The 23,996-nt window shown below is 34.9% G+C and overlaps 1 protein-coding gene across 1 annotated transcript; it reads left to right on the top strand.

Moving 5' to 3' along the window:
* Window positions 1-754: 754 nt before the first annotated feature.
* On the top strand, window positions 755-23,590 carry TRIADDRAFT_61706 (uncharacterized protein; the record flags this gene model as incomplete). Its single annotated transcript, XM_002117671.1, has 55 exons — window positions 755-953; window positions 3,579-3,657; window positions 4,157-4,297; window positions 4,624-4,688; window positions 4,810-4,861; window positions 5,075-5,147; window positions 5,237-5,323; window positions 5,426-5,529; window positions 5,654-5,736; window positions 5,847-5,964; window positions 6,050-6,130; window positions 6,223-6,298; window positions 6,373-6,543; window positions 6,635-6,752; window positions 6,852-7,007; window positions 7,114-7,211; window positions 7,323-7,458; window positions 7,608-7,742; window positions 7,818-8,002; window positions 8,139-8,297; window positions 8,492-8,626; window positions 8,773-8,949; window positions 9,045-9,329; window positions 9,458-10,828; window positions 10,895-11,049; window positions 11,159-11,370; window positions 11,509-12,425; window positions 12,512-14,342; window positions 14,456-14,549; window positions 14,856-15,098; window positions 15,241-15,463; window positions 15,544-15,633; window positions 15,720-15,935; window positions 16,075-16,209; window positions 16,460-16,568; window positions 16,729-16,799; window positions 17,061-17,154; window positions 17,283-17,356; window positions 17,435-17,566; window positions 17,651-17,684; window positions 17,770-17,946; window positions 18,021-18,077; window positions 18,145-18,412; window positions 18,825-18,982; window positions 19,073-19,317; window positions 19,400-19,617; window positions 19,654-19,843; window positions 19,992-20,505; window positions 20,606-20,938; window positions 21,022-21,201; window positions 21,275-21,452; window positions 21,515-21,672; window positions 21,791-22,906; window positions 23,020-23,157; window positions 23,262-23,590. The coding sequence occupies 55 exons, from the start codon at window positions 755-757 to the stop codon at window positions 23,588-23,590; spliced, it is 13,173 nt and encodes a 4,390-aa protein (XP_002117707.1).
* Window positions 23,591-23,996: the final 406 nt, after the last annotated feature.

Genomic DNA, 23,996 nt, shown 5'->3' with positions numbered 1-23,996 from the left:
GTACAGTGTACACTAGTATAGTAGTTTTAACCGGGTGCAATTGGACTACGCCATTGCTCCTGTCGTTGCCCTCTCACCTATGGCTTACTCGAGCCATAGCCACTCCACACTACGACAGTAAGCTTAAAGCGTGTTGTCTGCGAGGGTGACCGGGATAGAAAGTGACTTGGCAGTAGGTTGAAAGCAACCTAAGGGCGACAGGGGTGAAACTGTGAAAGTGACTTGGTCGTTGAGTGACACTACCCCTCCTCAGACTACAGTGTACAGTATCTCTGCGTCGTGGTCCTCAGTACTGTCCACTGGAGTCAACAGTGTACAGTACTGTAGGCTGGAGAACCAGTACCGCTACAGCCCGTTACACCCCAAGACACACTTGACACTAGGGATGAGCGTCATCGTCTGTCAACTGACCTCTTCCATGGGTGCGTGGTGCACCTGACGCTTGACCTTGCAGTGGAAACCATGGTAATCAAACCGTGTTTCCATCCCCTACCCTGTGTGGTTTGAACACCCCTGGATCGCCCACCCTGTGTGGTTTGAACACCCCTGGTCAAACTACACCCGTCGATTGACAGCGAAGAGCAAGCCATTAGCGATCCATTCCGTGTTCAAGTGGAAGGGGAGTGGAACTTGTCTTGCAAGACATGAAGACATTCAACAACTTGATTTTCACTTTATTGCCAGTATTTTGTACCTTGTTGAAACATTATTAAGCTAAACGATCATCGAATGTATCCATCAACCCATGGACATCATGAATAACAATACAACTGGTTCCGTTTTTCCCACCATCGATCCTACCAATTCGACCATCGATTATACTCGCCATGTTATCCTCACCGTCTTGACCATCGTCTGGACTATTTATGTCTCCTACTATAACTCTCGCGTGATGGGATTAATCGTCACTTGGATCTTAAATCGAGCAGTTCACTATGGCGATTTTAGTATTGGTAAGTTGGAGTACAACATCACTCACTACTATACATGGTAGGCGTACAAGTGTGATACTGTCGTAGTTCAATCTTGTTTTGCCTGTCTGGTTTGAATCGATCTTGGATCGATATGGAACCAACAACAACACCAATCACTTTGGATAACATAACCCCACTCGTCGACTGGTTCCAATGCCTTAGTCGATTGATGTTGTCCACAGTAAACCAGTTGCAATCCCATCATCACCTTTGTTAATCTTGATATCGACATGATTAATAAAGTGACTAGCGGCGTGAATATCTCGCCGTACTTGAAGACAACTTGCCGTGATGGACGAGCTGCATCCAATGGACAACAATCATCAGTGGGCCCTTGTTTATAAATTGACTGAAAGGAGAAAAAAAAAATCACTTACTGTATCGGTAGACAGGCGATGAAATAGGATTACTTTGTAAAGTCAACACGCTAATAGATAGACTAGAAATAGGCTTGTACTGGATTGAATGAGTGATATAACGTAGACATGGTGGAGAAAAATTCACGCAATAGTAGGTAGTGTGTAATCGACTGGAGTTGAGTGGTAGGAGTCGCTATAGACAGTCCTAGCAAAGTAAACTACGTTCAATTTCTTTTTCGATCATTTATCCAATCCATCATCCGATCACTCCAGACCATACTCTAATCAATAGTCATAAAAGTAAGATTGAAGCAGAAAGGGAGAGACGATGAAATAAAGCATTGATCTTTGTTCAACACAAATCAACATCACTTGTACTTTAGCCGGAATGATACAGTAACAGTCATACTATTTCACATCACGTTCATCGCCAGCTTTGACTGTCCATTCGAAATTTTCTTCCAAATGGAAATTAACACCGTAGGAAATGAGCCTTTTATCCATATAATCTCTATCGTCAGCCGATCGTTGACTAGATTAAGATTTACTTACCTTCTCAACTTGTTGACTCCAAGATCATGCCGACCGATGTCAATAAAGCGTAGATGGTACGCTGTGTCAATACAAAGTCAATATTATTGATAGTGGAGCTGTAAGTACGGTAGCACTTTGGCAAAGTGAAATTAGTCAGAACGCACTACATTGAATACGCTTAGTCATGATGTTGAAATGCGAAAGCTATCAAGGTGAGTCCATTTCAAGAGGATTTTGTGGCCAAAATCTTGCTGGAGTCGATGTAGTACTAAGGCGTAAACCACGTAATCTGCATCGTTCTATAATCAAGCCAGCTTGAATATCGACACCAATCATCCAAATCTAGCAGATACTGTAAACAGTGCAATCAATTGACCGATGTCATAGCGTTAAAATAGATCATCCTAAATGAATAACTTCAATTCGAATAAATATTGAATGTCGACACTGATCATCAATGTCTAGTAGATAAACAGTTGAACCAATTGGTCTATATATAGGAAACAGTAGGGATATCAAGCTCATCACACTGCTTGTATCTGCCATGGTAACATTGCTGCTTCTATTTCAATTTTCAGCCGTTATAATAGATCATCCTAAATTGATATCCTCAATGCGAACGATATTGAATCTCGACACTGATCATCGATATCTAGCAGATATAGAGTTGAACCAATTGGTCTATATATACAGACGTAATAGTAGAGATATCAAAGTTATCACACTGCTTGTATCTGCAATTGTAACATCACGGCTTCTTTTTCGATTTTCAGCCGTTATAATAGATCATCCTAATTTGATATCCTCAATGCGAACGATATTGAATCTCGACACTGATCATCGATGTCTAGTAGATAGATAAATAGTTGAACCAAATTGGTCTATACATACGTAATAGTACGGATATCAAGCTCATCACTGCTTGTATCTGCAATGGTAACATCAATGCTTTTATATCAAGCGTTAAAATAGATCATCGTAAATTGATATCCACAATGCGAATAATATTGAATCTCGATATTGATCATCGATATCTAGTAGATAAACAGTTGAATCAATTGGTCTATGTAAAGTACAGTAGGGATATCAAGCTCATGGCGTTGATTGCATCCGCAATGGTAACATGCCCCTTCTATTTCAATTTTCAACCTTTAACATAAACCTTTATAAATGGATATTCTCAATTAGATAAGCAGGTGAACCAATTGACCAATGTAACAGTGACTTTGATGCTGTCTGCAATCATAACATCTACGCTTCAATTTTCAACTATTCGAATAGATGATGATAAATTGAAAGCCTAAAATCCAACTACGTTTAATATTGACACCGATCGTCAATATCTAGTAGATTAAAAAGTTGAACCAATACAACAGTGACTTTGATGGTATCTGCAATATCATAACATCCTATGCTTTAATTTTCAACTGTTCAAATGGATCATCGCAAATTGAAATTCTATAATCCAATAACGTTTAATATCGATAGTGATTATCGATATCCAGTAGACAAGCAATGGAACCAACTCACTGATAGAACAGAGCTATTGTACCGATCGAACTCATCACATTGCTAGCGTCTGCAATCATTACGACTAGACTAATATTTTAATTTTGAACTATTAAAATAAAGGATTGGAAATTGTAATCGATAGATATATTTTCAATACTGACAAGATATTGAGTAAATGTTGTTGATTTTTACATTGCAGGTTCTGTCTCTGTATCATTCCTTTCCGGAAAAATTATGTTTCGAGCCTTTCGATTAGTTACCAAGGACTATTCAATTAGGTAATAGTATAGTAACTAGCCACCATTACCATGATCACAAAGTAGTATGCATCTGCTAAATAGGAGAGTGCTAATCACGATCAAGATGCTATTGTAAAAACAATCGTTGTGATTTATCAATGCTATTGACTTGTTGACGTACAGTATACCCAAATTACAGATTTAATGGCATAAATGATCGATATTATTCTTGTCTTTTCGATCTTGTTTTAGAATTGTCGATGGATACATAATTTTTAGATGGTGGGCTTTTATTCGCTTAATGAGAAGAGAGAGGAAATATGGTAATTTTTTTCTTGTACAGTAGTCTTAGGACGTTTTACAGTATACAAATTTACTGATGGGATACGTGCTATCGGCAAGTGTTCTTTTCATATCCTTCTTTGCAAATATAAAACGACATGTCAATATCAACTAAACATGAATATCATACAACATGACAAATATAATCGTTATATAAGTGATTCTGATAAAGCTATACCTTGAACTGTAAAATAAGGCTAATGCAACTAGTTTATGATGAAGTTGAAGCTTTTCAAGGGCTTATTTTTGTCATTTGGTATCCTTTAACAGAACATGACTTATCTCAATCGAGAATTTATGTCGTATTGAATGGTTTTCAGTTCCATGTCTATAACAGGTAATTTGAAACTCTTTCCCTAGTCTGACTACTAGTTTTATTCCTTTACGCGTACTGTGAGGATGAACTAGCAAATTGAGAAACATCTACAAGTGATTTTATCAGTTATTAAATAATCATACGTAATTTCATACCGTGGTTGCGCGACTTGATTTTGTGTCTACTGTACCTATGCTTATGCAATTCTATTTGGATTGAATTGTATGCACTGCAATGCTAGAAAATAGAAATACACGTAGTTGATCTAAAATAGTGCAACATAGTGTCCATTTTTCTAATTTTTATTGACTTAATTATGCAATATTATTTTAATCATCTCTGAATAGATCCAGCGAATATGATAGACTGTTTAAATTGTTTACTAGACAATATGATCTGGAAACCGGCGCAGGTTGTATTTCGTTGTATAGTATAATGTAAATAGAATGAAATCAAGAATATCGACTAATACACAAAGATTAGGATGTCACAAGATAGGGTATTAAACTGATGTTGTGATATCACTCTTTCAGGCAATAAAGACTCTACAACAAGTACTCTATCACACCACAGTTCAGTTGAAAGGTAACTTAAGCTATAACAAATAATTGTACTGATAATTAATCTCATTCACATAAATCAATCACTACATAAATTTCACTAATTCACATATAATTATGGCATTAATACCGTGTTTAAAGTACTATACTAGGATTAATACAATGACATCATTAATTTTTGTTAATATATGCATGTGTAGTAGGATAATATTGTATATACGTATTTCTATTATTGTAGTAATTTGGAAAGTACCAAAGAGAGCTTTAATTGGCGTGATCTAATACCTGCAATAAAATTCGATATCACTGCTGTAAGTTTATTTACTTAGCGTCTTCAATTTGAGCTAAATTTAAGAATTTTCATTAATAAACATTTGAAATCAAACCGGAATTATGATAGGGACGAATTAGTTTTGGAAATTATTTAATGCCCTATACGCTACATGCTAGATTTGAATCTGCTTCGTGTGTCTATTTTACAACGGAGGTAAGTGATTATAGAAACATATGTTATACACTGGATCATAATAGTTAGGTAAAATTTTATCCTTTTAATCTCCATAAATTGTAATTTCAAATTTTTTTATAGCCTGCATCAAACTCTGACTTATATACTCATGTCTGCAATGGCCAATTAAAAGCTGTGAGAGTTATGTTTTCACCAAGTCCGGAATATTTGGAGTATTTAGAGATGTCAGTTTATTTTGTAGTACTATTATACATGAGCTAAAGTAATTTTGATAATAAAGTAGTGTTGTGTACTGATGCCTTACGTATGTTTTATTACGGTAACTATACGCGCCTATTGATGGAGCAGGCCTCCGCGAAATATGGGTGAAAATAGCTTTGAAATTCTCAATACACGAGACATATGGGTTAAATATTATCAAGATAAAGCTGGTACGTCGTTAGCTACCAATTATCGTAGAATAAAACTTTGTGGTCATGTGACTCATACTTCATTAACAGCAGTAAGGATTTACTTATAGCAATATATCTGCAATATTTAGGTTATGTCCCATATGACGGTTGTGAAGAATCTAACAGGAGTAATCCTGCGTGGGGTATTGATGTCGAATTCGGTAAAGATACCTCTATACGTTATGGGCCGTGGGTTCATAGGCAAAAGTAGGATACAAAAATCATATGCTAAATCGCAAATAGAGCAAATCTTGCATGTCTGTAACATGGATATATTTCATACTTGCTTTAGGGATGCGCTGCAACATTTCTTTTATCCTAAAGATTACCAAAAGGTGTCCGTTAGTAATGAACATCAGCCAGGCAGTATAAGGTTAATTATCTTATAAACTAATTAGATAAAATAGGCTCAATTTTTATTGTAGTAATTGCTAGAGTCTGATAAAATTTTAAACATTTTGACAGGACGTTTAGACAATTTGAGATAGGGTTATTCTTCAGAGATGATGCCACTATGGATGTTTTGTTCTCAAAGAATGAAGTGAGTATTTCATAAACCCAACGCACGTTATTGTTGAATTATAATTTTATATCATTTATTTTATTTATTATCAGGAAATATTCGCAGTTTACTTTTGTTTTGCGCGTGGATCCTGTTCTTCTATTTCGATTCCATTAGTTTGTTCCGATAATGGCTATTCTACAATTTCAAAAGGAACAATTCTTAATTTAGAGGTTTATACTAGCTTGGAATACAGGAATTTTTTAAAATGCGATATTTTCAACGTAAGCCATAGCTGAATACCCTTATTTACCGTAGTAATATTATCCCATCTTATGTCATGGTAATATTCTTGGAATATTCTGTATCTTGCAGTTTAGTACCGATTTTCATTTTCCAAGATGGTGGAATGATGAGCAACAATGGACGTGCGATTTAGGTTTTCATAAGATCACTTGGTATTTTATATTTGCCCATAAGAAATTTTTTCAAGGTTGATAATTTTCATAATGTTATGCTATGTTATATGGTGATAATCTATTTAGTACTTATTTGAATTTATTTATATCTTCAATTTCTTTCACGCCGATAGATATTATCAGCGACTTTTCGTCAAAGAAATGCCCTGATTTATACGACTTTTCACCATATACTATGAATCTCAATATAAGCTTAAAAGACTTTGAAATGATTTGGCTTGCAAACATGAATAACTGGATTGATTGCTTTTCGCAATTTCCAGAAAACGGTAAATCTAAACTATGCATATCTGTAATAATTGATAATAATAATTGCGGTTCTATAATTGATACGTAGTACTCTTCTAATACGGTTAAATTATGCGTAAATACTAGCTGAGCTGGCTATTTGCGGTCGAATGATGGATTTATCAATGAATCTCCCGTTCACGGAATATCTCCCGGAAAGACAACAGATTGGAATTACAGTACAGGTATATATATATATATATATACCAATAGATGTAAATTTTATTATATTCATCGATTATTGTCGATATCAGATGAATACTGACACATATTTATATTTGATAAAATTCGCACAGGTCGATAATGCTGTGGCCAGGCTTTACATTCCTGAGTGTAACACATCTCGTCGTAACTTTATAAATTTGGCCTATAATTATGAAAAACTTTATTCTATGAAATCACGTGACTCCATTTCTGACGCATTTCCATTTGGTTTGTATTCTATAATTTTAACAATTATTTCATTATCGAATAAGTTTTATTATTATTTCACTGTTGGATAATTTCATTCTTTTAAAGTATTTCTTATCATTTTCACCGTTGTATAAGTTATTTATTTTAAATATTTCTTATTATTACAGAAATGCAAAGTAAATCTATTTGGAGTAGAATAGCGACAAAATCTGACGGCTGGATAGATTGCTGGTTTATCCCCGTACTGGCTGCTGACGTTTCTTATATTTATCACCCGGAGCCTATTCAGCCTGACTGGCTTCGTAAGTAACTCGTCTTGTGCGATTTATTCCGAGTGTTTAATAAAGATATGTTATTAACTATTCGTAATCTTGTAGCCTACGAATTGAGCGAAAATGAACCGGATGTCAATGTTGATCCATTATCATCTTTCATGAATAAAAGTCCAAATATCATGAAAATAGTTTTTGATATCGGTGGTATTAAACCAGGAACAGAAAATTGTACTGGATCAAAGCTCAGACTATTTGGCTCGTTTATTCACTTTTTGTTAAATGTTAAGGTAGATAGCATAAAAGATAGTATAATACTTAAAAAAATTAATAAAATGGTAGATACAATAGCTATACAGTAGTAATACAGTTACCAATGTCTACCTACCATTGCTAAATATCATTGTTTTCTATTCTGTTGAACAGGGAAATTATTTTGGGCAGTATCAGAAATTTTTCCCATTTGATCCATATTTTAATGTCGAAGATGAAGATATTGAAAATTTTACATTTGAAAGCAGTTCTCGGCCTTTTACAGTTTTATGCTCTGTAAATATTTACGATGTTGAAGCTGATCTAGTTCAGGTAAAGCCACATACAATTTTTGGCAACTGACCAAGTTAATCTAATGCAATACATACATTCTGTTTTTTTACTTATTGTTTGTCTAAAAAAAAGTCGCTAATCATATCATCAATTAGATTGGTTGCAATATATGTATAAATGCGCTAAGTACGAATTGTAATATCAAATAATGTTCGCTATCAAATTTAATGCAGTATTGTGAAGATTTGTCTGAAATTCCTAAAGTGACTATCAGTAAACTTGTAGTCGAAATTTCAAAAGAATATAAGGAAACCCGCATTCAAGTAATATCAATGCCAATGATTATTAATGTCACGGACAATGTTCAGGTCTGTAGTTCTGTAAACAACATATTACAACAATATTAGGGTATATTTAATTTGATACTATTTTTGTGCTTGTATTCTTGAAAATTAAAAAAATAGCATATTTTTAGAGATGCTAATACGAAAAATTCGATTCTATACAAATTTAGCGACCTTCGCTTTATAAAGACATGAATCACGGATTTTTGAGTATAAACGGTTTTCATTTGCGTGTCCATGCCATGTTTTCTGGTGAAGGAAGACCGGTAGGTAGTTCCACAACGGAATATGCGTTCATGCTAGAGGCTAAGGTAGAAAGCATCACTGGTAAACTAACTACACCTCAGGTATATGTGTGCTGAAGATTTTCAAGTGACAATATATACAATATTGATTATTATTTATTAAAATACTTTATTATCTGCATCTTTCACTATTGCAGGCAATATCGGTCGTTAGCTTTTTCGAAATTTTCATACATTTCCTTAGCAACTCTGAGAATCATCTTCAGTCGACAGTTCCATCGTTATGTCAGCACGATCGCATACAAAGTGCTTGTTGCGTTGAACGCGATAAAGATAATAATAACAACGAAAATGATAACGCTAGCAAATGGTCAGATTTCGAATGCCCTGGAGAAGATGAATTAAGATATTATATGATACGCTTAGGTATTGATCGAATCCAAGTGCAACTCGTAGAAACTGGCTGTATTTGTGATCTACAGGTAAATGGTGAACGCTAAGATTTTGTATGAAACTATTACCGTTAGCAGTATTTGCAGTTGCAGTTCATGTGAGTTTTGCAATAGTTACGCTGATGTAATCATTTGCTATTATCTTTCTTATATTATAGCTTAGCCATTTACGCTTGTCCCAGTGCAGTTTGCACAGCCCCCATATGAACACTGGTAGAAGTGTTGTGGTTAAAAATATTACTCTGAAACAATACTTACGATCTGAATTGATGGATGGTGCTGTGGCCCAGGCAGTAAATCGAGATAAAAATGAATGGTGGTTAGAAGTTGCAACCGTAGTCATTGGCCCTATCAATGTTGACATGTCGATAAGTATTGCGAAAAGTTATCTAAATTCATATCAGGAGAAATGGTTAAGAAGACATGATAGGAAATCAAAGCGATTATATTTTTTGTGGCACAAGTCATATTCCAGCATAACAAAGATTAAAGTCTGTGGATGTCAAGGTGGCTGTGTGTTCTTTGATAAGAATATAAAAAATTGTAACTTTTTGCGATTTAATATCGATCCGATAGTAAATGAAGATGAAGATGCCGCAACTAATAACGGTAAAGCAGACTTAGAAAGTGGCTCATCAGTGAAAAATGTACCCTCACCAGGTGATGAGGTAACAGCAAAGACAGAAACGGAAAGTGGCGAAGTTAGTTTACGTAGCAGTAAAAGGGCATCTAATGAGTATCAAACTTTGAATAGATCAAAAGGAAGTAGTAGATACAGTAATGCAGATGGAAGTGTTAATCGTTCTGTCTCTTTTGAAAGAAAAAAACCTCAAGCTCAACACTCACAAAGTTCAGCCTTTCGGCCTTTAAACAAACAGATTAGTTTTACATCGGATACGGGAGATTTATTCTCCAATAGGCGATCTATTATTGCTGATTTTGAGCAGTCATTTTCCAAACAATTTAATCTTAAAAACCGCGGAGAATCATTCGTATCATGTGACTCTGGCTCCGATTCATTAAGTTTAGCCGATTACACTGACAGTCTAAATACTCTCCGTCACGCGAGATCGCTGTCAGCTGCTACTGTCGATACTTTCCGCACTGCTCCCTCATCGTTTTCGTCATTACAATCACTAGCTCAAATGGATGATAATGATGATGTTGCAGATGTAACGGTAACACATGAAAGGATCAAGGCAGAAATAATACATGAAGAATCAATAGAAGATGACATTGATGGAAATGAAGATACTGTAGTATTTGGAGTAAACTCAGTATCTTTCGATAGAAAAGGAGTAACTCGTCGACGGAGCAAAAGTAATTCAAAACAAGATGATGGGCACATAACAGATTCATTTTCTTCTATCTATCATTATTATGTTGTAAGCTGCAACTGTAGTAACAGGCCAGATGATAATACTGATGGTGAAGAGATCATAGATTTAGGCTTAGGTGAGCCTTATAGCTTCAAAGCTGTTGGCGATCGTACAGCTAATATACCATTACTCTTTCATCGAGAATCGAAGGTAAGGGACTACGTCATCATCAAATTTTACTTGACAAACATATAATAATTTATCCTTTGACTATAGGAATCGCAGGTGATAACTGATAATAGTAGTTCCGATATGTTAAACGCCTTAGAAGCTGACTTAGAACCGGAATGTAGCAGATCAACAATCATACTAGATATTCCTGAACCTATTTCCATCTTTATCACACCATTTGTAATGAAAGCCATTGAATGGTAAGCGTTGAAAGTGATCAAAGTTGTACTTAATTCTTTAACGCAACATGTTGTATATTATATCTTGATTGATTACATTTCAAATAATACGGCTGAATCTTTGACTTAGTTATACAAAACCGTTGGTGCCGGTGTTGCAGAACTTACACCCATGTTGTGTGCTTAATAAAGCACATTCGAAGTGTATTAATGACACATTAATGAAAAAGAAACATTTGGATCATAAATTAGCAACACAATTAAAATGCTTTGTATCGATAAGAGGAATTGACATTGCATTTTATCAAGCATTTTTAGCAGAAAAAATAGCTTTATCTGAAGGTACATTCGCATTAACTTAAATCAACTGCCGTAAGGCAATAGATTCAATAAACTTTATACAGGCGTCATTAATATTTTCATGATATTATTGCCTAGGGTATTAAACATAGATATTTTGGATTTGATTTTGAATTATAGAACTTATCGCGAGGGAGTCTTTGCATCAAAATCATGCAAAAAGTCTTCGATCTTCTGGTGCATCTCTGCTTGCTCTTAGCTTTGATAGAGTGAAAGGACAAATAAGTCATATACTTCGAAATCGTAATGTTGATTCTAATGTAAACAACGTGAATGATAATGACTTTTTAAAAAATGAAGCAGATGAAGATGTTAACAACCAGACCAAAGCACTATCCGGTCCTTCTATTGTTTTAGAGGAACAAGTTGCAGAGCTTAGCTCTAACCGTTTGCACTGTCAACTTCGTCGTTTACCAGTGGGAACATCAGATGACTTAGCAATTATCAACGGCTCTAAAAGTATCATTGCGATACCGGAAAATGATTCAAGGGTTTATTTTGTTCCCTCTTTCAACCGAGGTATTGATATAGATACCGAAGAAATTACCAGTGAGATAACCAAGTACAGAGATGGATGGATTATGGTTGAATTTGGTATAGAAGGTTTTACGGCGAAAGGTGGTCGAATTTTCGGTCTGTCAGTTAGTGAGGTGATAGGTACTAGCGATAAAGAGCTCAATTTAAATCTTGATAGTTATTCGTCCAGTGATTATCTGTCAGATGCTGAAAATGTAGGTACTGTCGGTGATAAAGCATCTAAAACCGTTCTAACATCCAAAGCAAATGGTATAATGCAGCTTAATCATGTCTGGTTCAATTTTGCATCTCCAACACAACCTCGAAATCTGCATTGGTCACACCAGTTTAATCTTCTTACCACTGTCATTCCAGCTACATCGGCCTGGATTAGTACAGCATCAATATCAGAAAGTTCAATAAGGTTATTATTGTCACGTTATAACTGTCGCATTCGAGCTGTATTCGCCTATTTAATGACAGAATGTGTAGAAACAGCTGGACGATACTTACCACTAAGGGTATGTTCATGTTTAATTATGCAGGTATTGTAATATCACTTTATTGTACTGGCCATAAATTGATCTTATCTTTGATTTTGTTATAGTATGCTGGATTAAAGCTAACTGAAAGCTCAAATTGGTTACAAGATAATGAATGTTGCCAGTTATTGTATATTCTAATTCATTTCATGCCTGATGTTGATAGTAAACGTATGCTTACATCATTAAATGAAGATTATGTTCCTAGCTTAAATACTCTCCGTGGTGGATTGTTAGCGCTAGTACGCCAATGGAAAGCTATCCTGGTGAGACCTGGACGCCCAGAAGCGTGTAGAAAAAAAGTATTGGACTCCACCGGTAAAAAATATGGTTTAGTGCCTGCAACTGATACTGTTGATTCCTCGGGAATGCCACCTGTTTCATTGAGCTTTGTTAGTTCTACTTCACTTTACGATGGTGCTGAATCAAGCAGGCCTACCACTAATTATGAAAGTCATGACAGAAACGAGGCTACTGTGGGTGCCAATAAATTTGCTAATTTTGTCGCTTTAGCGATGGAAAAACAAAAGATGGAGAAAGCTACTCCTTTAAATCCTGCACTTGAAACAGTACCTTCTACTAGTTTACATCGTATTTCAGAAGACTTAAGATCATCTGCTGAAGATATAATTTCAAGGATTCCATCAAAATCTGGCCAATTAGCACATTTAAGTTCTCTTGGATCTCTAGATAGTGGAAAATATCACCATACTGAAGCCGACAAGTTTTCGAACGAAGAAACTGATATTGAAGCATCAAAAGATGATCAATCTGTGAAAGATATAAATGAAAAAATTAGCTTTCCAACAACTGGAATACGACTTACGGAAGCCACTGTGGTATTTCGCTCGCTATTACGCTGTATGGCAATTGATACAGGCGATTGCAGAGATGAACCGTATCGTAGTACTTTATCATTATCTGGCGAACTTAGATTGCTTAGTGTCTATGTTGTTAGTTCTAATACAGTATTTGATGTTAATACGTCTTCATCATACGATAGTGACAACGTTACTGAGCCAACTGACCATACACATCATGTATCGTCAGTATTTGTTTGTGAAGAGTTTCTTCTAGACCTTTTTATGCATCAAGATCCGGTAGTTTCCTTAAATCCGTTATATGAGACAAGTATGGCGAATAAATTTGACAAGTCTACATCTGGCAATCCTATAGGTAAACAAAAAGTGGACTTAAAGAATCGCTGGCTAATAAAGTTAGAAACTAAAAGAATAACACATGATCTTAATCTATCTTTATTGCGTCTTATTCATCATTTAACAAATATGGTTGAGCCTTTACAACAGTACAGGAAAGAAATATGGGATGATCTTGTTGATAGCTCGCCAGTGCTGCCGGGAGATAGGCTTAATAACCAACGTGTAAGCATTGTGTCAACAAACGTTGAAAATTTGCGAAGGATAGCCACAAATCGCGTTTGGCTAACCATGTATAAATTATTGGATTGCTATTCCGCTATGGGGGTTTCTGAAGGAACTGCTGATGCTGAAGTAGCGGCTAAATTAGGCGCTGGCACATTTCAGCAACGACTTCGAGCAGCAAGTTTATCCACTAAAGTACCTGAAACGCCTGATGTAGCCAGTATACGAAGACGCGGTATAAGATTGCGGTTATTTAGTGAAGCTGCAGAGGACATGCCAGAACGTAGAAAAACTACAGCTGTTCAATACTTACGACAGCTTCATGCTGCTGGTGTCGAACGTGTTGATCCAATGTCGGTGATTTGCGTTATTAAAGTGCAGGAAATTAGTGTAACTGCCAATGTTGGAAGATTACATCTGAAAGCAACAATCGCGAGAAGTCATTTTTCTGCAACTTACCGAATGAAACAACCTGTCGTAATTGGTGTCGTTAAGAAGCCAAAAACAAGAAATGGTACAATAAAATATGGTCTTCTAGATATATTACAACATTATTCCATTATTATCGCATACGTATCATTCCATTTATTAAAAATAAACTAAATTATTTAAATTTCTACCATAAAGATCTATTGCATTCCACCCATTCCTCATTTGTCGGAAATGTGGGAGATACTGAAATACTTCTTCTGGAACTAGAAAAGAAACAGGCTAAAGAGAGGTATCAGCCAATACAATATGCGAATAGAAGATAATACTTTACTTTAGAATAAGAGTCTATCAATATCTTGACCGTTTTGTGCTTAATATGTCTAATTATTGATACAGTCGAGAGTATCGCCGCCAATTTTGTTTATAGTATCTATAGAAATTTGTTTCATATCTTGAAATCTGATCAGTTACGAAATTAGCAAGAGTATAAGAATTCTATGATGTTTTACATTTTTGGTAGTCTACGTTACGAAACCCGATCATGTTAAACTAAATGATTTATCTCATTTCAATTTTATGAACACGAACATCATAGGATCATTGTTTGTTGCAATGTCAACGCTTCTAAATTTCTTTTGTCGTCCATCACGCATACTGGTAAAGTTTCTAAATCTCGCTATCGTAACAAACATTCCGGAATAATTTTTATTGGTGCTATGTTACTGGATATTCCACAACATCCGGCATCTTTGCAACATGTGGTAGAAAGAAGTACTCGTACAATTACGCAGACCATGTCAGAATTTTATTCCTCTAATAGGAATGATATAATAAGCAGGTATTAACCATAAAATGATTCCGTATTAGTTGATATACTACAGCCAATAATTTTCTTGTTTGATCTTGACTAAGATCAATAATTACTTCCTAATGTTGACATCCTTGGCCTTCTTTAATAATGATTTACATGATATTTTTAGATCAAACGATATAAGGTCACTCCTCAAACCTACAAGTCAAAGGAAGCACACAGATACGCCACAACAGTTAAATACTGAACATAGTGCTGTATCAGCTTATTCTAAAAAAGGAAATGCCAAAGTTAGTAGTGAATGGCCAATAGAAACTTGGCAATTTAGGGTTAATATTAGCAATGTTGTGCTCGGTGCTGCGTTACTGCCATCTTTACGCGGGGAATATAAGGTAGAAATTTATCTGTGTTTTTGACATTAACGAGTTTTCTTTCAACTGGCATATTAAATATTACGCTCTTATATACGTAGATGAAAAATATCAGATGTTTAGGAATGTGGGGCCAAGAGCAATGGTTTAAAATGATACTTGCGGATCATAGTCTTAACTTTTTGGCGAAAGTTAGTTTAGCAAATTTTTCCTCTATTTTTTTTGATCCACTTCTTTTTAGTCTATCAATGAATTAAATATATTAACTTTATACTAGGAGCAATCGATTCATTTATCGCATTTGGTTTTGCCAACTGCAACTACTTTTCAATTACCAACCATTAACATATATGGATTGAAAGTTATTAATTCTAATTTACCGGCTAAGAAAAATGAAGTACTTGATATTGTTGTTAGAGTTGGTACTGTAAAGCAGATATTAATGCTTGACATCTTGACGTATCTTCTAGTTGTCCAAAAATCATTTTTAGAGGTAATTGTATGTATTGCTACATCTTATACACTCATAGCTATAATCGCATAAACAACCGTAGTATAAATGAAACGATATTAGTTATCAAATTACTATGTAAAAATGTGCGAATTTAACAACCTATTGATACCTTCTCTAGGAAATAAATAAAGTGTTGGGTATGGTTTACTCTGATAATCAATTAATATCAACTGGATCATCAAAAGCTACCCCGAAAGCTGATAAACGGGATGACAATCAGCTACTGCTATATTCAGTGAAACTTAAAATGGAGGTACTCTAATAACTACGATCATATCCGTATTTTTAAAAATTTTTGGCAAACGATTCCCTTCAGATTACAGCATTTAAATCTTACTATGAATTATTTGATGCTTGTTATAGTTAAATTAGCCCCATTAATTATTATTATATTATTATTATTATTTTTATTATTATTCTTGCTATTATTAACCTTATTATACATATACTGTATGCATTGCATAGCTTTAACCGTTATAAATTATTCCTCTCAAATTTCAAAGGAGATCAACTTGACCGCAAGAACTGCAACTGCTTTTGCCGTCAGACTGAATACTGGAAAAATAGAAGGAGAAATAGCAAACTTCTTGTTTATAGAAAATAGAAAAAAAAGTAAGTATCATTCGCATTAACATATGGTACAATTGGTATGAATGTGTGATTGTCCTTATGTATATATATGTAATACTATCGGCATTGAATGGTATCTTTGGCCAAATAAAGAGATTAGATTGCTTCGCAATTGGTTAATTTTAATGTTCCCTAAATTTAGAGCAAATATGGCGAAAATTGCATGGCTTTTTACAATTGAAGATTCGCTTATCTTTAGGCCAGCTGTCAAAGGTATGAATAGACACAATGCAATAAAGATGCTACTATATTCCTAAAGTCTTAAAATGCCGCGGAGTTGATACCATTATATTTAATAGGTGGATAACATGTCAATAAATACTGATCTAAAAGCTACGGAAGATTTGCTCGAACTTGCGTATTTCGATACTTCAGTTGAAATTCGAAACGCAATCCATGTAATGCTTCAATTCTTAAAAAATTACGTCTTCGTATATTGCGTTTCATTTAATCAGCTTTACTTAATTTTTTCAGGAAAGCATTTTACAACAGTCAGCAAACAAGGAAACGTTTTTAGTAAATGCCATCAGACCGTCGGTCTATGTACAATCGGCTGCCTTTAACAAAGGTACCATAGTTATTTCGATACCAATTTAATGCTGCTTCTCAGCAAATACTTTAAAAAATTCGGTTTATTTCAAAGCTTATTGAAGTGCTTATATTAAGCATACGTATTAATACTTAAATCCTTTATAGCCGTAATGCTATACATAAACTATAAAAATGTATACGAAAATTGGCTGGAACAACGACGCACGTTGGCTTCCGAGGTGATTATAGTATAACTACAGCTAATTTGAATGTTCTATTTTATGTAGAAAATAAATTAATCTTTAAATCTTTAACAGTTTCGAACGATTAGTCCGAAAGTACAACCGAAAGCTAAAAATCTTGGTGATAATGAGAGATCCTCATCTGTTTTCCTTCAACTAAATGTATTAAACTTTGGTATATGCTTGCCATTAACAAAATCAGCGGTGGTAAGGAATTACTCAAGAAAAAACGCCAGTTGATTGATATATTATTTTTAAATAATTTTATTATTATTTATGCTATCATAATAGCCTGCTGACCCATTTTTGCGAAGTCGCGATTACGGTAATACCAGCAAAAATAGATGGTTTACTTTTTACAAAATAGTGGCAAATACTTATCTAGCTTGATTACTTATTCTATTACGTAGAATCCAATCCCGCGTTATTATGTACTGTTGATAGCATGCTGATTACAGCATGTAATAGTACATCTTTGGCTGTTCGAGGGCATTTTAAAGCATTATGCATTCGCTTTACTGATAGTATGGGAACAGATTCCAAATTTTGGGCTCCTAATCTGAATCAAGATTGTATTATGAATTCATGTACGTTAATAGTAAGTAAATATATCTTGCAGTATTACCAAGCTGATTTTCCGATTTTCATTACATTCTTCTAGGTATTGTTCCTGATGGAACTTATGAGTGCTGTTCAAAGTCGGAACGATATAAATCAGGTAAAATTACGTTCTTTTTACATTGGAACCGAAAGAGTCGTATCTGATTGCAAAAATTATTATTAAGGGGAATCTCATCAAAGTGCTGGTAAATGGTCTGTTGTATTTTGTTGGAGGATCTTTGGTATCAACATGAGCTTTGACCAAGATATTGGCCGCTACTTATCACTTCTTGGAGATGCTTTAACATTAATGAACGAAGCAGATGAAACTTCAGACATTGGTTCAATCACTGATGAGAGCGATGAATTTGTAGACTCATTCGAAACGTTTGATGACCGATACGAAGACTATGATGTTATGGATAAATATATTATGGGTATATCACATGAGCGGTACGCATAATATATTTTATATGACGATAATTTCAAGTGTTTCACCTTATAGAAGGCATCTCCTAAGCTGATATAAGTTAGAAATCTTGTTACTAATGTACTTTCGCATTTGGTACCTTATAGTAGACGACAAAGAAATATTAATAATTCCACTAGCAGTGAAGAGAATTTTGACTATAGAATCGCTGACGCAGAAAAGTTTCCGGATAGAATCAAAATTAAGCAAAGTTATGGCGATCACAAAAAACGATCAGAAATTTCGAAGATCAATAAATTGAGGTTTCTATTTGTATTGACAATTTAAACAATAATTACTGTTGACCGAGACATACTATATGGTAAATTGCTTATTATGTTCGCAGCTGAGCAAGCATAATGAATTAATCTTACTATAATATTATCTCCTATTTAGGGATACTGAAGCTAATCAATCTATAATTGACGAAGATTTTCGGCATTCACATTTAAGTAAAGATTTTGAAAAAAAAAGAAGAAATCGAATGTCAACTCTCGAACGTCAAACAGGAGGTGATACGGCCAAGATACAGAAGCACCGAAGAAGGCTTTCAGGTAATACAGATATGATAATTCCACAGTATCTTTGAACTTCTATTTCAGAGTTTCGTGACCTAATCTTGTATATACAATGCAATAATTTAGTTGGCAAAAAAATATTTAACTACCGGCGAACTAAACATATGAGTTTGCTAGCGTCTGGCTATGATGGTGACATTGAACGTGAAAGTGGTAAACCGTTATCTCAAATGTTGGAAACGAATCGCAACGAAGACTTTACGGGTCATGTAGTAACTGGAGCATCTGGCAACGATACTGTTATTGAAATACAGCCGGATACTACAGATTCTCAAAATAAGAAGAAAAAAGTATCAATAAAGGAAGATCCGGTAGCAATACTAATATCCAGCAAGTGTTCATACTTAATTTAGTAAGAAGTTATTAACATACAGCCTTCATTTAATTATTTAGGCATGTTACTTAAGCTATGACGAAGGCGACCAAGCTCCATCCGTAGCCGGATCTTTTACTCAATCCAAATCATCCACTGATATGAAATTTGACTTTGAACTCGATGTTGTACTTCAGACCGATACAGGAAAATGTACCCTATATAGTCAGTCTATGAAACAAGCAGATGAGTACGGAAAAATTAGATCAATAATTTACGAATTTCATTTAATGAAAAAGTACGCTTAACTTTAAAACTTTAATGTCATTACTAGAATGATACGTAAAAGATCGCATACAAGAGATCATCTAAAGTCGAGTAAATGGAGGTCTAGGAAGGCTATTGGATCTGTTTCGTCCGCTCAACTTGAAAGCACAATATTAATGATGCCAGACATCGATATAAAATTACGCTATACTACGCTTAATCAAAAGGATGAAGATGAATCTAATAAGCAGTATCAGGTAATACGAGAATGCTACGAAATGACAATAGTTATACAATCGTTATCGGCTGGTAATTGATTTAACTTATTTTTCCCCATGACTACTACCTAAATAATATACCAATTCTCTCGAAATAATATGAAATAAACTAAATTCATATTTTTAGCCAAGTAGTTTATCCGCGGATACTGGCTCTGAGTCTTTTGGAACTTCAGCTGCAAAGTTGAAAACTGTTGCTACTTTACATTTATGGCTCTACCTTCATTCTTTAGCTGATGAAATCATCTTAACACCTAGTTTGGTTGACTTTCTTGAAGGAGCACTTGGAGATTTAACTCCAGCTGAAGAAATATTATCTCGGCGTAGTTCAGTTGATATGTTTTACAATCAAGATATACACTCACGTGAAAGTATTTCGAGTGAAGAAGATGAAAATTCTGTCCTGACAGCAAACAGAACGAGTTTATCTAATATAACCTCTTTTCCGGTTAATGCATTTGTATATGTTCGCGTCGAACCCCTCGATATTCGTTTAAGTTGCATGCCTGTGTCGAGAGTAGAGTGCTTATTACAACTGCCATCGTTAGATTTGATGTTTACCAGTCATTCAGAGAAGAAAGTCAGCATGGCTCCTTATATTGGCTTGGAAAGCTGCGCTGTATCATCTGGAAATTCATCAGGTTAGAAATTAAGAGTATTTTTAGTAATAATCGCCTATATTAGGGTGCCAAGTGTTACAAATAAATTTTATGAATTACGATTAAATGTCTATTATTGTAGCATCGCTGTCCGAAAATATTCCTCATGGAACTTGCTCAACAGTATCTTTTACGGGATATCTTGAACGCTTTTCATTTTCTATATTTCATCCATATGGTCGTCAGCATCAACCAGGAGGACGTGCTAGGAATAATAGTTTTGCATCGTCGCGTAGCAATACTGATGGCAGAGATTCTCTAAGTTTGCATGTGGAATCGGCAAAAGTTAGCATTACCAGAAAGCGGATTATAATATCTCAAAACGAACGGTCCAGTAATAAATTTGATATTACTGACCTTGGTCGAGCTTCGGATCCATCTGCTAACAAATTTCGTGTTAAATATCACACCGCAGGTAATTAATTATTATTGCAGTTTTTTTGTATGTAATAAAGTACTAACTATTATATGCATCATAATTTCTCTTTTGTATTCAAGGATTATTCGATATTAAAAGCGCTGAATTCAACTACGATATGAGAGGATTATCTGAAATTCTTGATGTTCCCAAAGCTTGGTATCGAAATTCTATTGCCAGACGACTGTTTTTGGGTAATGTCGGTGACAGCAGCAACACGCAGACACGATCCAGTGAAACTCCTCAGAGTAATTGGGCTGGTTAGTATTTTGTCGATAATTTAATGGGTGATTCAACGCAGTTTGATTATTGTTGTGCTTTGCTTCTTTCAAGATGGCAAGGAAGCAATGTTCGAAAGGCAACATAGTAATGAATTTAAGTTAACAGTTCCAGCTATTGAAAGGCAGAAATCAGAAAGTATAACCGATTATGACTCAATGTTTGTATTAGCTTGTAATTTACAGCAGTTGGTCGTAACCGCAAATATGGGCAGCATTATGGGACCTACAAAGTAAGTTAACCGGCAAGATATTATATTAAGTATTACACTGAAATTTTCCAATTTGTGTTTAGTTGGAGTACAAATGAAGTTAAATGTCGCACGTGTCTGTATGTTGGACACTCTGGTTACAATAATCTGGACGCACAGATCGCAATCGGTAGGAGCTCTATAGATTCTCGAAGTGGTACCGTTGGCGGTTTGATAGAATTACAGGAATTCTCGGTGTCTGGTAAGGGTTTAAACAAAAAATTTACTATTCCCAATTACGTAGCGATAATTTCAAATTTTCAAATTAGATTCATTGTATGCACAGTATAATGATCGATATTCAACTTTTTAACGAATAGGGCAATTTCGTGACAATTATGATTGGCAGCCGCAAAATGCGATTTCCCTAAGTTTGCTATTATTAGATGCGAGATTAGATTATATGAGTACTCCTACCATTATGGCGCACTTAACTAATCTTAAGGCTAGCCTATATGATAAATGGAACATCGTTACCACGCAAGATCCAGAACTTAGTTCAATCGGCTCTATGGGTATTAAATTCAGTGAATCCCCATCAATTACCCTTCATGGCAATGTGCAATGGTGTGAATTATATGCAGCGATCTCGCAATCGAGCCCAACAAATCTCATTAAGATTATCTTTAAACTTGAAGAATGCTTTAGAAAACAGCAACGGAGTAGCAAGCGAGCATTAGGAGGACGACGTCAATCACGTATGCGCGGTAGTTCGATATATTCAAGCAATCGTGAACAATCATTGGAAAACTCTGTTCATCACTGGATTCGACCGTTGAGAGTGTTAAATAAGATTATATTTAAATCTGGCCTTCCTCCCTTGGATCTTGCTAAAGTTAATCTTGAAGGAAATTTTTCCTTATATGGAAGTTTAATATCTTTAGCATGCTTTGATGGCCTTAATTTTACGGAGAAAGTGTGGAGTCTTTTCTATTTGCAACGACCTGCAGCAAGTTTTGTAACTTCAATTTCCTTTTCACGTGATAAAGAAGTAATTGCTCGTGTAAAGCATAGTTTAGATGTAAATATAGGCAACAGTAAGGTTACACGTGATGATAGTAAAATGCATCGCCTACCTTTTCTGCCTTCTTTGGCTGGCGTATCACAGACGGCCAAAGTTTGTCGCATCACTCGATTTAAGCAACGTCCACCGAATCACGGGAATGTACAAGATTGGTTAGTATACGCCTGTGTAACACCAATTGCTGATAGTGCTACGAGAAGGCACTACAGTCCTCAAATGGGCGGATTTGGAGAGCGAAAATTTGGGACTATGAGTAGTAAAATGCGACCATCAAGATTACGAGGGATATATCTAATGCCAGATGAACGCTATGAATTGGATGTAGAAACTGTCTTTTCGTTTCCGGAAACTAAACTTACATTAGAAACAAATCATACCATTCCAGCACTGACATTGCGAGATCTGGATGGGGGTATGCAAGATGATTTTATTATATTAGCGATTTTATTTGATACTAGTACAAAGAGTATTTGATGATTAATTATAATGGATATGTAACTTCATCGTATTAATTTTTTTGTTTAGAAAATGACCGAGAAATGACGATTGATACCTCATGTAATATCACGTTTGAGAATAGTATTTGGCTTTCACAAGACGTTAATCATTTTATCTTTCTGCATCAAATGATTAATAATTATATCAAGGGAGAAGATGATCAAGGTATACAAATTCAACGCTAATTTATGCAGTACAATTTATTGCATTTTTATTGTAGCGCTGTATTTCATGTTTCACTGATTGCTGTAATATGTATATGCAATTAGAAGCTGATAAGCCGCGATTTGTTTCCCATCGAAATTTTGAGAGAAAATTTGAGCGAGCAGAGAACACATTAAAAATGCTGCAAATGCGTCGATTTACTTGCAGTCACTGGTATCTAGACCCGAAGATTCAATTTCTGTCATGGGCAGGAGAAAGAACTGACCCTGTCGGCATCGATTGGGTTTTAAATAAGTTAGGATTTGAAAATGCCCATAGCACAATACCGAAATACTTGCAACGTGGTTTACTGGATCCAATGGATGTATTTGTTGCACTCGTTCTCTATGAAATTATTAAAGATAATAATAAGAAGAATAGCCAAAGCAAATGAGCTTACTAACTTAGGATTTGTTTTATCCGGAGATTGAGTTCGAAAATAATTTTTAGCAATAGCAGAACTGTTTCATTTAGAATCGGTGGATTAGATCCGTAGATAGGCTGAGATAAAAATGGAAATTGAAATTTCTTGCTTAATAGATTTGTAATCTACCTTACGTAATGAATGGCTTATTTTGATCATGCCAATGTAACTAGTGTAATTAGATTTCAGTTACATTTAAGAGAGCATATTTCTATGATATTAAGGATTATGTTAGTAGATGTAAGGAAGCGTTTGTGCTCTATTATCATTAGTAAATAGGGATTTATCGGGGATTCAGATCTGCACTAAAATAGTAAATGTAATATTGAGAAATTTATGTTTAAAGTTGTACTCATAAACGAAAAATTGTCAAATA

Source organism: Trichoplax adhaerens, genomic scaffold, assembly GCF_000150275.1.
Source record: "Trichoplax adhaerens TRIADscaffold_27 genomic scaffold, whole genome shotgun sequence".
NCBI classification, from domain to species: domain Eukaryota; kingdom Metazoa; phylum Placozoa; class Uniplacotomia; order Trichoplacea; family Trichoplacidae; genus Trichoplax; species Trichoplax adhaerens.
The sequence above is the reverse complement of the archived record's forward strand: the minus strand, read 5'-3'. Positions and strand labels throughout refer to the sequence as shown.